Source organism: Camponotus floridanus, unplaced genomic scaffold (genome assembly GCF_003227725.1).
Source record: "Camponotus floridanus strain SB8 unplaced genomic scaffold, Cflo_v7.5 scaffold13, whole genome shotgun sequence".
Taxonomy (NCBI): domain Eukaryota; kingdom Metazoa; phylum Arthropoda; class Insecta; order Hymenoptera; family Formicidae; genus Camponotus; species Camponotus floridanus.
In genome coordinates, this window is record NW_020229248.1 from 1,822,099 (window position 1) to 1,837,926 (window position 15,828).

The following is a 15,828-nucleotide window of genomic DNA, read 5'->3' on the forward strand; positions in this document are numbered from 1 at the left end:
TTATTTTTTTTTTAGTAAAATTTACAAATGTTTCTATAATATCATTTACATAACATATATAATAGATTATTTTACATAACATATGTAATAGATTAAAGATTTTTTTCTTGTTTTAAAATTATCTTTATAAGCTTGTATGCATCAAATATATATTGCATTATATCAATTATATTATTATATCAATTATATATTTATCATTACAAGTATTTTTTACAATCCCATTCACATGATTACATATCCTATTTACTATAGATGTAGATAACTTTTGCTGCTTTTGCAAGAAAATTGAATTCAAGTAATAACTAATTCTAATTATAAGAGTGTGAAATAGATATTTGCTGAAAAAAGTACAAATTTGCAGACGATACATTTCATTGACTTACATTCGAAATACACTGTCTTTGTAAACATCCGGATCTGTAGGATCTGAATATGTATTTGATGATCGCGGATGATTGAATGAAGATTAGTACATGTTTTACATGTACTTTATGTGGGGGAAAATGCTCCTATTTACCCCATTCGACGACACCTTTGGCTCTCTCTCTCTCTCTCTCTCTCTCTTTCTCTCTCTCTCCTTCCCTCCCTTTCTCCCCTGGGCGCTCTCACTCGCTCTCGTCCTGCGCGCAGTGCGCGAAGCGTCGCGGCGGGAGCAGACTCGCTGGGATATATACACACGCAATATCATAGCCGCGGACAGTCGACACGCGGCACTCGTTCGAGGAGGATCTCCTTGCGCTCTCCTTCCTGCGACTGAGGGGGAGAAAGAAAAGAAAGATTTGATTGCGATAAGGAAGAAGGAGGAGAAGTGAAGTGTTTTATCTCATTTCGATCTTGACGCTCTCGACGATAAATTTTTTTTTTTCGAGAAGAATCTCCGCGGTATCGTTACAAATCGAAATTCGATTACTCGCCATTTTAATCGCGATCGTTTCTTTTTGCGCGATGACTTCGTCATCGTCGTCGTCGTTCATTAACGGAAAGAAGAAGAGGTACGTTGCGACGAGATTCCCTTATCGGACATCCGGCTCGCACACGGCGCTTCGCGCTCAAGCGGAGCGCTCTTAGAATGCCACGTGCCGGCATCTAAGAGAGATCGATCGGACACCTCGCTCGATCCCGCCAACGAAACGTCAGCTCCAACTCCCTCTCTCTTTCTTTCAGGACGGTATTTCTCGGTCGAAGCAGCTGAACGTGCTTCCAAAGTAGAAAGACGTTCTTCGTAGAAGAACGATGATCACAGGTGGAAGTAACCGGAATTAACTGGAGTCGACCGGATCGAGGATCTTACGCATCTATCGAAGAGAATTGATCCTTGGAGAGGATATAACCGTACACGTTCATTGGAGGACAAATAATTGAACAAAATCCATCCCTCACGCACGGATAATAAGTAGCCGGCGTGAAACCGGCCACGAGACCGTGTCTCTGGCTATGGGCAAGCTCTTAATAATCCCTCAAAGTGATACTACTCGCGACAACGCAAGGGTGAACAGCAAGGGCGAAGAGCAGGAGAGAACGACGGCAACGGCGGCGATTGTCGTCGGATCCAGCGCGACGAGTGGCGCGATCGCCGATAGCGCTGCCGCCGATCGCGATCGTCGATTCCTTATCGCGTCGATACTCGACAACGGCCTGTCAAGGGGATGCGAGGATGAATCTCGCCCGATCTCGGGGATCGTTGATGCGACGAGGAGGACAACGATCGACAACGTTGTCCGGAGCGTTGATCTCGCGCGAAACAACGCTCTTGACCGCTGGAACGCCAGGATTGCCGTCGACGATGGTCGCACTTGTTGCTTCTCGAGCGTCGACGTCGCCTCGTTTTTCCCGCGCAGACGTGCTCGCGATCGAGCCATCAGCTGCGATCACTTCACCTGCGGACGCTCGTCGTTGATCGAGCGGCGAAATCGTCGACGAGCTGTCAGCTCCTCGCTAACTCGTAGCAGATTTTTCACTGCGCCGATCGAAGTAGCGGAAGTTGAGAAATCACCGCGTAATACAGTGGATGATGTTGCAATCGGACGTGAAGCCCGGAATCGATTCTCCGTTCCGTACGTCGATAGCACGGACCGAGTTTCCAAGTGTGATGGATGTACCTTATCCGACAGTAGCGTATTAAATAATGTCAGCGGATCGCCGAGAACCGTTCTCGAGACTCGAGAGTCGATCGATGTTAACGATACGGGAAATGTTTGGGCCAATAATAATATCTGTAATCCTGCTGGACTGATTGGCCTCGTTAAATCCTCGTGTATTTTCCGCGAAGAAATAGTAAATCGAAGAAATACGTCGTCTTCATCGCGATTCCCGGCGAGAATCGATCGTAACGGACAAACCTGGCGGATCAAGACGTATTGGAGATTGCCAAGGATCGGCCTCGTTCTGCGAGGCCTTCTATTGGGACTACTTGTAATGAGTTTGCTCTGCGATGTAGTGCTGGCCGCGCCGCCATCGTCGTCATCGTTGTCGACTTTGGAGGCGATAGATACATTTGAGGATGGCATCGAAGAAGAGGAGCTGGTGCCGAGAAACAAACTCGGTAATGACGAGTTAGAGATTATCAAAAGGAGCATTATGCAAGGCCTCGGACTTCAGAGGATACCCGATCCTTCAAAGGTAAGATTTATTAATAATTATTCTATGAGAAGAGAGGAGAGAGAGAAAAAGCGGCAAATATATATGCAAAAAAATGCAATTACATATACTTAATAAATTATATTTATTATGCTTATAATTGCATTTTTTATTTAATTAGTAGTATTGGATCATACGTGTGCTAGAAAAATATTCTTTTTCTAATCATATAATTTTGTATTTATTTAGTACTTTAATTGTTTCTCTAGCTTTTAATTGATAGAAAAATTTTCGGAGAACAGATTATTATAAAAATAATTTTCTTGATTTTCAAAAGTTATACAATTTTAAGATAGATAATAGATGTTTACTATTTACCCCAATAATATCTAAATAATATGAGAATGAACGGTGAAAATACATAATGCATATTTTACGAAAGCACATAAAACGAAAATTTAAGAATCATAAATTGATGCACAAATATAACTGACGTAACATGTTCCAATTTTTCCTTCACATTTTTTATTTATAAATTATTTCGATAGTTTCAAGACTGAAGCTTTCATGAATAAAATTATATTTAGGTATAATAAAGATTTCTAAATTATAAGCTCAAGAAAGTACCCTCAGAATTTTTATGAAATAATCTTTTTAGTGCTATAGATTAAATAGATAAATTAGATAGATAGATTAAATAGATAAATAGATAAAAAAAAGATAACGAAAGTATTACATTTTTATATTATTTTCAATAAAACTTTAATAACTTCGATAATTAAAAATTGAGAGAAGAAATGGAATCTTTGTTGAGAAAAAAAAAGACATCTTTAAATTGTAATAAAAGAAAAAGATGTAGAAACAATTTGTATGTTGTATGTAAGAACGAGGGTTGAATGAAACGCGTTATTGCCTGAATCAAATCGATCGCGTAAAAAAGTGAGACCCCGTCGCGTTTATATCGATGATCCGGCTTTAGAAAAAAAGTCGATAAATCCTAAATTATTACAGTGACGATAAGAAACGTGGTGACGACGTCGCTCGTGCTCATTCGCGCCTTCGAGTTCGTTGGTCGAGGACACAACGCGTTGTCGAGAGATTACAAATAATGATTAAAGTTACGCTTTCCTTCTAACTCCTTTCGCGCGTCAGAAAGCGCAGCCGAACATTTACCAGCGATCTTACTTCAAGTTTTTCATCTCAATTACACATACAAATCTGCACACATACGAGACATTTCTTAATTTTACAAAAATTTTTAAAATTAAATATTTTTTATTAATTATATATTTTTTAAAAATATAGATATATATCGTTTTAGGGAAGAAATTCATTTTAAATATTAAATACATTTATAAAGTACACATATTATATCTTTGTGTTTTGCGTAAGTAGTATTATATTTAAATTGTCTAGATTGAATGAGCTAGACTTAGCGATTCGCGCATGCGCGTGCGAGCCCCTTTTATAGATTATAATTATATATCTATGTTATAGATATAGAGGAAGAGGGTTTTTTTTCCTCGATCAAAGTCAGCTTTATGCGCAACGTGATGATCCGAAAATAAATATTATAAATTATAAACGCGCGCGTGATGCACGACACACATACAGGTGTCTCGCTCCGAAACTCTTCAAGGATACAGGCGGTATAAATCCAGATGTCCTCGCGCGGTGCATGTTTGCAACAAACGCCAGTACGTAATGCTCATTGATTCGCATGAACCGGTGTATTCCGCTACTTTAGAGATCGCCGTGTAAGTTATGCGGATAAGTGTCGCCGAACGAGCGACCCGAGAGCAATCACGAGAGATCTACGTTCGCACGCGAAGTACGCGAACGGACCTTCGCGAGGCTCGCCGAGCCTCCGAGGTTCGTTGACATCGGTTAGGCAGAAAAAGGTTTGCACACGTAGGCACTCGCGTTCTATCCCAACGATGAAAAAGCACGACAATGCCATTCCAGGGGGACACGTGACACGTCGCGTGGTCGGTCAGATTATTAGTCTCGTATAAATACTCGCACGAAACGCGCGCGGGATTCTTGATCCCTCGATTGCTTCTCGCCGACGTCGATTTATTTCTTTATGACAGAGTGTCTACTTCCCGGAAAAATCGGAATGAAATTTTAATTAGGACTCCGGGAATTATTTTTTTTAAATTCTCTCTTTGATCATTTTACTCTTATATTGTGTGTTTAAAATATTAATTATAAATATATATCTGTTTATTCAATATCTTAACAAAATATTGAATATGCAGAACATATTCTTTATTGTAATTTTTAGTGATATAATAAAAATGAAAAACGTTTATCTTATGAAAACTCATTTTTTTCAATATATCTGGTACTTAAAACTTGAATGTTTCTGAATTTTTCCTTCGTATGATGAAGAGCAAAAGTCTATTAGTCTACTATAAAAAAATCTTATTTTTAAAAGTTGCATCAAAAAATTTTTTAAATATTCTCTTTACCTGCAATTTAGAGTAACAATACCTGGAAGGGCATGAAATTTTCAGGAAATTTTTTCACAAGATTTGAGTGTGTACAGAAATCTTGCAACGCGCAGGATTTATATAAATTTGATTAGATTATTACATTTTATTTATTATATGTTATATATTATAATAATATAAAAGATATTCTATATATAGATTATCTTATGGTATCTATATCTATCTATGTCTTATATAAGATATCTAGAAGAACATCTATATCTTATATAGAAGATATATAGAAGATATATAAATTTTATTTAGTATATGTTAGATTAATAATATAAAGTCCACAATTCTCTTGAACGTTGAAGATTCCATAGAAATTTACAATCTTAGAGAAAAAATATTCCTTAATCTCGCGAAGAACATTCACTTTTCTGGCTCCTTCGAGAGAATGCGATCTTCGCGTCTAATCTCTGCATGAAGAAACCATTTCGTCAGAATGTGACGGTGGTAGAGAAATATTCTTATATGCTTTCGAAAACTTCGCATAGATAGTACACACGACGGTATGTACCGTGTATCCGCGGAAACGCGCGATCTGGCACATATATGCACGCTATTTGCCTAGACGCGGCTAATGATCGCTGTCCCTTTGTCAAGTGCCGACCAAGATAAACATTCTTACGACTGAATGCAGTTCCTGTCGTAGATAACGTCAAAGATAACTGTCGAATTATATGCGCGAGTGATCTTTATCTTTTCTTGCCATCACAGCCTCATCTCGTCTCTATTGCGTACAGCTAAGTCCTTGATGTGTATGTGATGTACGCAATACCGGTCGTACATATCTCGCAAGTTGATTTACGAACCATTGAAATATGCTGTTGCAGGACCTTGTTTAAAGACGCGATTCGAAAAAAGAGCCCGAAAAAGTAGAGCGAATTAAGTACGCCTTGAAAGAGAGAGAGAAAGAGAGAAAAAGTTTAATCTCGAGAAATATACACAAAGTGTATTTTTATATAAATATAATAATTCTTTGTCAAAACATATTTTTTTTTCTAGGACAACATTTTTGGAAATGCTTTGTTTTCGATACATTGTTTAGACATCTGATTTTTCAACATATCGATGCATTTGTTGTTTTTCTTTAATTCTTCACATAAAAATTTTACCAAGTTTACTATAACTTAAATTTGATATTTATATTATATTTATATTACATATATATTAAGATTTACTTTACATCAGAGCCAGAAAGCATTTGCATCGTAAATGAATTTGTTTTATGTCTATTCAAATAAGATTTTTTTTCAAGTATTTTAATATAAAAATTTAAATATAATTTGAATGTAATAAAATTTTGCTCCAAAAACTCAAGAAATTTATTATATTAAAAAATGAGGTATTTCGAAAACGATGCATTTTTAAAACTATACTTTATATAAAATTGTCAAATGAATGAAAATATAAATGTACATTTCAGTCGGAAAAAAATATTCAAGATATTTTAAAAGGATTTAGAGGATATATTTCGGAACGATAACGTTTTTAAAAGAATGTAGTTCCAATCTTGTCGTGACCCCATTCTTTTAATTTTGAAATTTAAACCTGAGTAATTTATTTCGAGAGGATAGAACGTCCAGGACATTGTCTTCGATTTCTCTCTTTCTCTTTTTCTTTCTTTTTCTCCTTTCTTCCGAATATTTAGAATGAAATACTTTAAGATTATCTTCTTCTCAAAAAGATATATTTCTAGAATCTTTTCTTCTTACAGTCTCACAATCAGTATTAAATACTTCGAAACGACGATCCGTTGAGCGAATCGAATTATATTTTCAACGTATTGTCTGATTCTTCTTTTGATTGTTGAATTGAACATTTCATCGAGAGAACATAATTCCAGACATTGTCTCGCTCTTTTGATCTCGTGGACAACTCGCGTGTCTCGATTCGTTTCGAAGTCTCTGTGAAATCGCGACCGAAGCGAAGATTCGTCGGCTCGACGAAAAGACACACACGTCCGCTAAAAGGAGCATAATGAGCTGTACAAAGAAGAATGAGAGAGAGAGAGGGAGAAGGAAAACGAAAAAAAGTAAGAGGTGGAACAAAGAAGACAAACGGGAGCTCAGCCGCCCGTCGAGACTTCCTCGGTCTCTCTCGTCTCGTCTTCTCACGTCGCTTCCACGTCGTTTCGCTTGAACGCTTGTCTCGAAGCGCTCGCTGCTGACGCATACGCGCTTTTTGTCCTGCAAATGCATCCGAACAACGCGTCGGTGGTGACGGCAAAAGAAGCCGAAGATGCGAGAAATCATTACCTATTTACTCGGACGGGCAGGTAAAAAGACGGAGGTCTCTATGTCGCATATATCGTGGATATCCGATCGCGTAATTAAGTGTGTCAAGGAATACGCCTAAGCGTCTCTAGAGCTCAGATCGAGGACCGCATTCCAGGGAAGACATTCGCAGAGAAAGGGAAAGGGGGGAAACGGGCAGGTATATAGCGAGAGGACGCAATTAACTAACGCCAACTTTTTCGTGCGGCTCGCGCGGGTAATCAAGATAACAATACTAAATCAAGAATGCTCTTGGAGAAGATTTTATTTCAGCTCTGGACTTTCTCAAGCATCGACATCTCCTGCCCGAAAGTACACAAACGGCGGTTTGATTAAACATCGTCGGAACAACTCGAGGTTGTAGCTCGCTATAATCAACTTCGCTTACTTCAATATTGTCTGATTGGTTCTAATGTTAGGAATTTATAGGTTCTAATGATTGCTAAAAATAATATATTGTTATAAATAGAGAATGACAGTGTTTTTTTTATGCGAAGAAAATTTTATCAAGAGAATACAACTAAATATTAACTTATGATGTTTCACTATAAATTTGAAAGTAGATGTAAACTGAATAATATAAAAATCGCGGACTTTTGCGCTAAATTCTTTAATTAATATTTAACGAAACCAGTATCTTTCCCCATAATTATTTTCTCCATGAAGAACATGACTTTCTCGCATGAACAGAGTAAAAAAATGGAAACTTCTTTTTTTTTGTAACAGTGTTATTACACGGAAAGTCACGGTGGAAACTTCAGTACGTCATTGCGCTTAATGGCGCTCTTCGTGGCCAACGCGATATGTGGTAGCATGTGCCGACAGAATGTAGTATAAGTCCTCGCCTTCTGTGAAATTACCTCGCGAGGCGGCTTGTCATTATCCAATCCTGGGCGTTTTACTCGACCCGGCCATTTCGTGCCGATGCTGCCGAACGCGTGCATTGAAGACGAAAGTGGCGCATCTCGCCCGGTTTCGCGAGTTTTTTTCCCCTTCCAATAATATACGCGTCTCTCTTATATCAGATAGTTAATGAACGGCTTCAAAGTAGAATAGATGAATGCTTCCCTAAAAAATCAATGAGACATGAACGTGAATATTAATTTCCCTATATATGTGCTTTCCTAAAAGGATTTCCTAATTATTTTAAATTACTATTTTTTATAGAAATTATTTTAAAAATATTTAATTACATGTTTTATAAGTGTCAGAGATTTTTTGATATTTTAATTAATTATATAATCTTTTTAATCTTATTGATTATATTATTTTTCATAGATACAACTTTTTTTTTAAATTTATGTAGAGATAATAATAAGAAATATCTTCATTTATTAATTTAGGAAAATTTCTAGGTATATAATGCTAAAATTAATCTCCGTCAACTAGAAATTTTTGCAACATAAAATTTATATTATACGTCTATTTAAATGCTAATTTATATTACTTCTATCCTATTACTTATATTACTTTTTATCTTTAGCAGGAAAATGATATTAAAGATAGGGATGTTGGACTTGCTATTATTCTAGCAGCCCCATTTCTGAAAAATATTTAAAGTGAATCGCAAATTAGAACACAAATACACTAAAAAATTTATTACTAATTAATTACTCAAAAATATTGCAAACAAATTTTGAAAATATTAAATTTTAGACGACATAAATATATTAAAGTAAAGTAAAAAATGAAAAATTAATACACAATATCAGTTTGTTATAAAAATTATTTTCTATAATTATTTGTATTAATCTATTTTCTCTTGTTGACAAGAGTATTGTTATCTTTTTTTATTTTTATATGCGTCTCGCTTTTGAGATTTGAAATTTGTTACTTTTTCATTCATAATATATTCGAATCATCAAATTGATATGTCTATATAAATTTAATATTTTCAAAATCTTTTGTTTTTAATATCTTTGAGTAATTAATTATAACAAATGCTAGTATATGTTTTTTTCATTTGCGACTCACTGTGTTTTTCCGAAGTAAAGATGCTAACGTAATTTTATTTGCGACTCACTGTGTTTTTTCGAAGTAAAGATGCTAACGTAACATGACAAGTTAGCCTTTATCTTAAGTATTATTTTCTTACTAATAGATGGAAACAATAAACTTGCACTTAGAACAGTAAATTAGCACTAATTATGCCATACATCTAAACTTGATTCTTCATAATGAGGGTGCCAAGTTAATGGAAGTCTACAAATATGATGGTGTCGCGCGACATTTGTTGATCTTTCACATGCAACAGGTGTCACGCATCCACGTGGTTACACCGGCTTTAAGTAGAATTAATTCAATACTATCAGTTTCGACATGAACAATATAAAAAAAACGCGTGGGTGGGTATACAGAATTCAAATTAATGCCACAGATCAAAGTTACAGTTAATCGTTAATCTATAAATATATATATATATATATATATATATATATATATATATATATATAAAGATGTATCTCGTATCGAAACGTAGACGACTCATTTTGGATGCAGAAAGCACGAGGTCAATTAATATGGATAAATATTACAAAATTATACAATCCAAGCATATCAGTAAAATATTGCAATTTTATTAAAATTTGATTTTTAAATAATATAAAAGAGAAAGAAATATAAAACTTAAATACCTCAGCAGTTTTATAAAAAAAAACATTTATTATTTTAAATTATTAATTATAAATTATTAATATTAATATTATTAATTATAAATTTAATTATAAATTATTAATATTATTAATTATAAATTTTATATATTGATTTATTAATTCTTAAACGAGTAATTCTTAATTGAAATCTATTAAATTAAAAATTCATGTTTCATTTATATGATTGTATGTAAGAAATATATTTTAAAATATTTTTATCATCGAAATAAAAAAACTCTCTTACATCACATCTAATAATATTGTTGAGAGAAAGAAGAAAAGAGAAAGAGATCAAAGGAAATTTTTGCAAAGTTATTTAGTAAAAACGTTAAATGTAAAGTGTTCGGCAATTCAATCTTGGATCGAAAAGTTATTAATACTTCATAGATTATACGAAATTAAAGCTTAATGCTATAAATATCAGCGTAATGTATTATTAAACTGCCAGATGCGTCTATTCGTATTGGTGATTCGTAATAATTCACAGAAATTCGTTAGTGCAGCACACTATTCGAGATTCTTGTCATCATAATTTGTAATTTATTATTATTTTATTTATTATTATTTTGCTTAACATGAGTCATAAGGACATACACTTGACATAAGACTGACAATCACGAATTTTTATGCATAGTATAACGTTATATACACATGAATTAACACGAATAAGTTGATTCCAGTGGAGTGATTTTTCAACGAAAAAAGACACGAATCAATTCATTTGTGTCGATTCATATGTGTAAAAATATGCGTAAAAATTCGTGATTGTTTGTGTGTCTTCATGACTCACGCTGGAAAGTAAAAAAGTAAAATAAAAATATCGTCATTCATGATTTATCAGAATTTAAACAGAAGCGCCTGTCCAAACGCTCGATGAAATATCACGATAAATTCCTGTTCACTACGATGACGAATAGTGTGGAGGATCTCTAATAATAAACGATGAATTTCTGTGAATTATTACGAATTGAGAATGTGCGCATAGTTTGACGTTTCCGGGTAATCGACGCGTATTTTCGCGCCGATAGGGTATTAGGACTCGCGCGCGTGGGTGGCCCGTGTGAACTTGTTGCCCCACTTTCGCTTACGCATGCATAAGCACGTGCGTGCCGCCGCTGCCGTGCGGGCCACGCCATTGCTCCTGTTACTCTCGTATATAACAAGCGGCTCGAAACGAGCTTTCCACGTGCGCGGTCGCCGGTACTACATACGCATCCTCGCGTGCACATTCGCTGCGTGAGTGCGTGCACAACAGCAGTTTATGTAAGTGATATTTAATACATACGGTCAATCCCCCTCTCCCTCCCCTCCGTACCCTAGTTCTCCGCGCGACACAACGTTGCTCTCGTCTTCCTATTGTGAAACGTGAAAGCCAAGAGACCGCACGCAACAGCAGCCACACCATCTGTCGCACCGCGCGACTCGAGGAATTATAAAATGAGATAAATGCTTCAACTCCTTGATCCACAATGTGCTTAAATGTTTTACAATGTAATTCGTATACGCGTAAAATTATCGCATTTAATTTATAATTAGCATTTATAATTAGTAATTATTCGCTAGATTCTGTTTAGGAAAATTTGCATTTATTTATATACACACACACACACACACATACATACATATATATATATATATATATATTAATATTAAATATTATTATTATTATATATATTAATATTGTTTATTTTATATTCAAAAGCAAGACATTAATGAGGTCAATTTAGTAGCCCAGTATGTGTTAGGCAACCCTTCCTTATAGATATATAAATGTATATGTGTGTACATATTTTTTACATTTTTTTATTAAAAATTTAATTTTTTTATTAATCTATCTGCACTTATATAATATATAAATTATATAAATGTATTTTTTTTGAGATAGTGGTATTTTAATAGATGTAAGTATATTTAGATAGATTTTATCCAACGAAAAGTTCAATCCAATCAAATGTTGGAAAATATTTAATGCCAAGGTGTTCGACCCTACCTTATCATTAATGACCTAATCTTAGCATTAATTAAATGGTAAAACGTTTTGCAAGGAAGTCTCTACAAATATAAATGTTAAATGATATTATAAAGAATTACATTATTCGAGATTCCGCTATCAAGGATTACAACAATCCAGTATGCTGTAAATTCATGTCTGGCAATTACTTCGTGTAAATGATTCTGTGAAACGATTAACCTTTAAATATTACAACGCGTTACTCAACGTTAGCGTTCTCGCACCGTTGACATTGCGTGCATGCGTGCGACGCATGCTTAAAAGAGAACGAGAGAGAAAACACATCCGTTTTATTTTATTGTCAAATACGGGCCGAAATAAATCTAGCAAGAACAATAGCAACGAGGTGCGAAGTGTTTTACGAATTTCGCTCGTTAATCGGTGTGTCAACCATGAGATGTCGTAATCACGAACCGTAACTCTTTTTTGTAACTCTCGGTGTCGACGGGTGATTCCCGATGCTGACGCAATCGCATTATCCCAAAATGTAGATCGTTCATTTAATTTCGCACGACGTGTTTCTAGAAATAGAAACAAGTCATATAGTTAATGTTGCAATAAATTTCATTTGCACGTGCGACACAACGATCCTCTAACGATTCGAAAGTCCCGACTATAATTTCGCTCTACGTAAACATAAAGGTATGTCTATAAATAATGTCAGAGTATGTAAAAATGGATAATTAATTCAAGCGAATTTTAAAATTAATTGGAAATCTGAGAATTTGCATTTCTATCCTTTAATGTTCGGTGTCGACGTGATTAATTTTTTCTTTGATTTTCTTCGACTGATTATTAATTATATCTATTTTATATTACAAGTTTTACTTATGTTATCTGTGGAGGGCTGATGAAGAGGAAGATTTATGACTGGATATATTATGACTGGATAACTCGATAATACATACATTGAAATGATCCAAATGCTGTACGATTCAATTTATAAGCAATTCTAAATTTTTTATATTATTTACTTGTCTAATTTTTAAATATGTAAAAATTTCTCTTCGAAACTTTGTTTACTTTTTTTTATCTAATCTTCAAAGTCAGAATCAAGAATAATTTACATTATTCCTTAAAATCTCCATCTATATATCATCATAAGGAAAAAAGAAAAAGAGAACTTTCTATAATTGTACGGCTTGTACATATTATCATCATTTCTAAAAATTATATTTCTCGCCAATCATATATTTTCTAAAATTTTTATATATTCATATAATTATTCATATATTCATATAATCTCTAATTCATATTTCATATAATTACATGTGCTACACTGAATTTTTCTGGCTTGTTGAACTACAAATAACGGTCGCGAATTTAAAGTATGCGGTATAAATAACGATCGATTCCGTAGAATTATTTAAGTTTCGTCGTGTGCGTCGTCACTTTCACCAAAAATTCTGCGCTTACCATAAAATTCTGGTTTACATCGGCGCGATTCGTTACAATAATCGACGTAAGGACGACGTATCCCGGCCGATTCGAAAGTATCCCGAATGATGAGTAAGAGTTCGCCGCGATGAATCGAAGAGCGGAGGTGAGATCTGAATGTCGTTGGGAAATTCCAGTATAAAGTTCGCCTTATGAAATCCCGTGACGGGATGGAAAGAATCACACTCGCAACGAGGGGTTCCGGATATATGTATATATTAATAAATGCCGAGTTTCGCTCGCGGAGAGAGACCACCCGAAGACAATCGCCCACACGAGAACACCTGTCATCATCATTGCATAAGAGCTACATATGTCCGTTGACGCTATAGACTAGACTGATAGAGAAATTGAGATCGTTCAGTGCTCTGTTTTTTCGTGTAAATAATCAATTATGATTTAATGTTTTATATTTTATGTCTCAATATAAATAAAAACGGATGTTTATCGTTGCTGAACAAACGATGTTTTTTTTCTGCATGCGATGCGTCATATTAAAGCGCATAAAATAATGAATTATCTTCTGCTTAAATATGTAAAATACGACACTAGAAAACAATATAATGTTCCTATAATTAATATAGCGCTATATTCTGAAATCTTTTTTGATCTCAATAATAATATTATTTATAATTGCTTATAATTATTTATAATTGGGACTATTGCATTATTTTTTATTGATAGATTCTATCGATTGGATTTAAATCGAGTCTTCTTATCGAAAATGTCGAGGCAATAATCAAGTTATAATCGATTGAAAAAGTAAATAATTCTTTGCGAATTAAACTTTAGGGACCTGAATGGGAAAATAGAACTATATTTCTTATATAATTTGTCGTTAATAGAATTTTAATGATTTATATATTTATATAAAGATATATGTATAGTAATAAAAATTGGAAAGTTCATTCCCCGATGATAAATGATGGTAGTTGACAAGTGATGACAGTTTTGCTAAGAAACAAACAAAATAATTCTATCACTAAAAAAATCTTTTCAATATAATCTTTAGTTTATATAACGTAACAGCACATGTACCGTTTTCGATATACAATCATGTCAATGACTAGTTATAGTTGAAGCACATTCATAAAAAGAAAACATATTAACGATAAATGTTAAATACACTATTTGATTTTATAGAATGTCAAAAGGTTGCGCATATAAAGGAGGCTATGATGGATTACTTTGATCAAGCGAGGTTTAAATCAAGAGATTATTATAATATAACACGCGAATACAGAGATGAATGTTATATTGATTATTATGTTGATTAATTTATGTTGATTATATTATGTTGATTATGAGATGAATGTTAATTATGTATTAGCTAAAAAAAAAGATACTTTAGCTTAGAATTCTAAATAATGGGGGATCTCGCGCCATTCTAAGACAATATTTTTCTAGTATTTATTATTATTCAGTGAAGAAACAAAACGCTTTATTAATTTTATTACTCGGAAAGTTAATGTCATTCAAATTCCAATGGATTAAAAGACAAAGTTTATGATCGAAGCGTTTATCATCGAAGCAATGTTATTTCGAAGCCTCGAGGTAAAATCCGGTCGCAGAATCCTTGACGCAGTTCCGTGATTAAAGCAAGAGTGCACAGAGAACCGCGGCAAATTAGTTAAGGCGAAAGATTAAATCTCGTGGGAACCGCTAATCGGATCTCTGGTACAGATTGTCTCGCGATTTCGTTTCGCTTCATTTCTTCACGATAGCCGATCGCAAGTAAACCGGTCGATCGTGCTGCCGGTTGTTAATTGTTTCTAATTATAAATTCCTTTTCTTACAGCGTATATCGTTTATCACAATTCTCCATGTCGTTGCGAATTATGTTGTGTAATATATCTCATTACAGACGTTCTCCTGCGGACTTTGTTGGAATTTACAAACGTCATGCAATGCTGTTACAGGAAAATGTTTAATTTTAGCGCATCATACGTATATTGAATATGTCCGGGAAAATACCCATGGTAAATTTTATTGTACATAAAATTATCACAATTGTAATATAATAAGAAAAGCTGCACACATATATTAAAAAGATAATTTAAATTTATGTTAATTATGATGTAAATGTCGGATGAAAATTAAAAAAAAGTAATTTGATACGAATAAATTAATTTGAAAATTGAAAAAAAGATACGTATATTGTTTATTCTGTCGTACTATTTAATGCGAATTTTATTTGCTGAATAAAATGTTTCTCGTAAGAAATTACGCAACTTTAGACGCATTTTGTCGTAAGTAACAGAGCGTTGCTCTGTTATTTGTCGCATTGATATGATACTATTGATGTATAAAATGCCGTAGCTTATGTTGGTCGCGAAACGCATAAATTTCTGAAAGATAAAGTCTGGCGACATAAATAT

At 34.2% G+C, this 15,828-nt stretch overlaps 1 protein-coding gene across 2 annotated transcripts in view; it reads left to right on the forward strand.

Annotated features, from left to right (window-relative positions):
- The first annotated feature begins 465 nt into the window (after positions 1 to 465).
- LOC105255077 (bone morphogenetic protein 4) overlaps positions 466 to 15,828 on the forward strand; it is a 32,733-nt gene continuing 17,370 nt past the window's right edge. The window contains exons 1-2 of one of the 2 annotated variants that reach the window (XM_025406012.1): positions 466 to 992; positions 1,165 to 2,619. In XM_025406012.1, the coding sequence (XP_025261797.1) occupies positions 1,435 to 2,619 (1,185 nt within the window). In that variant the 5' untranslated portion in view covers positions 466 to 992; positions 1,165 to 1,434. Of the gene's footprint in view, positions 2,620 to 15,828 lie in introns of both variants that reach the window. The other variant, XM_011264151.3, reaches the window with a different exon arrangement.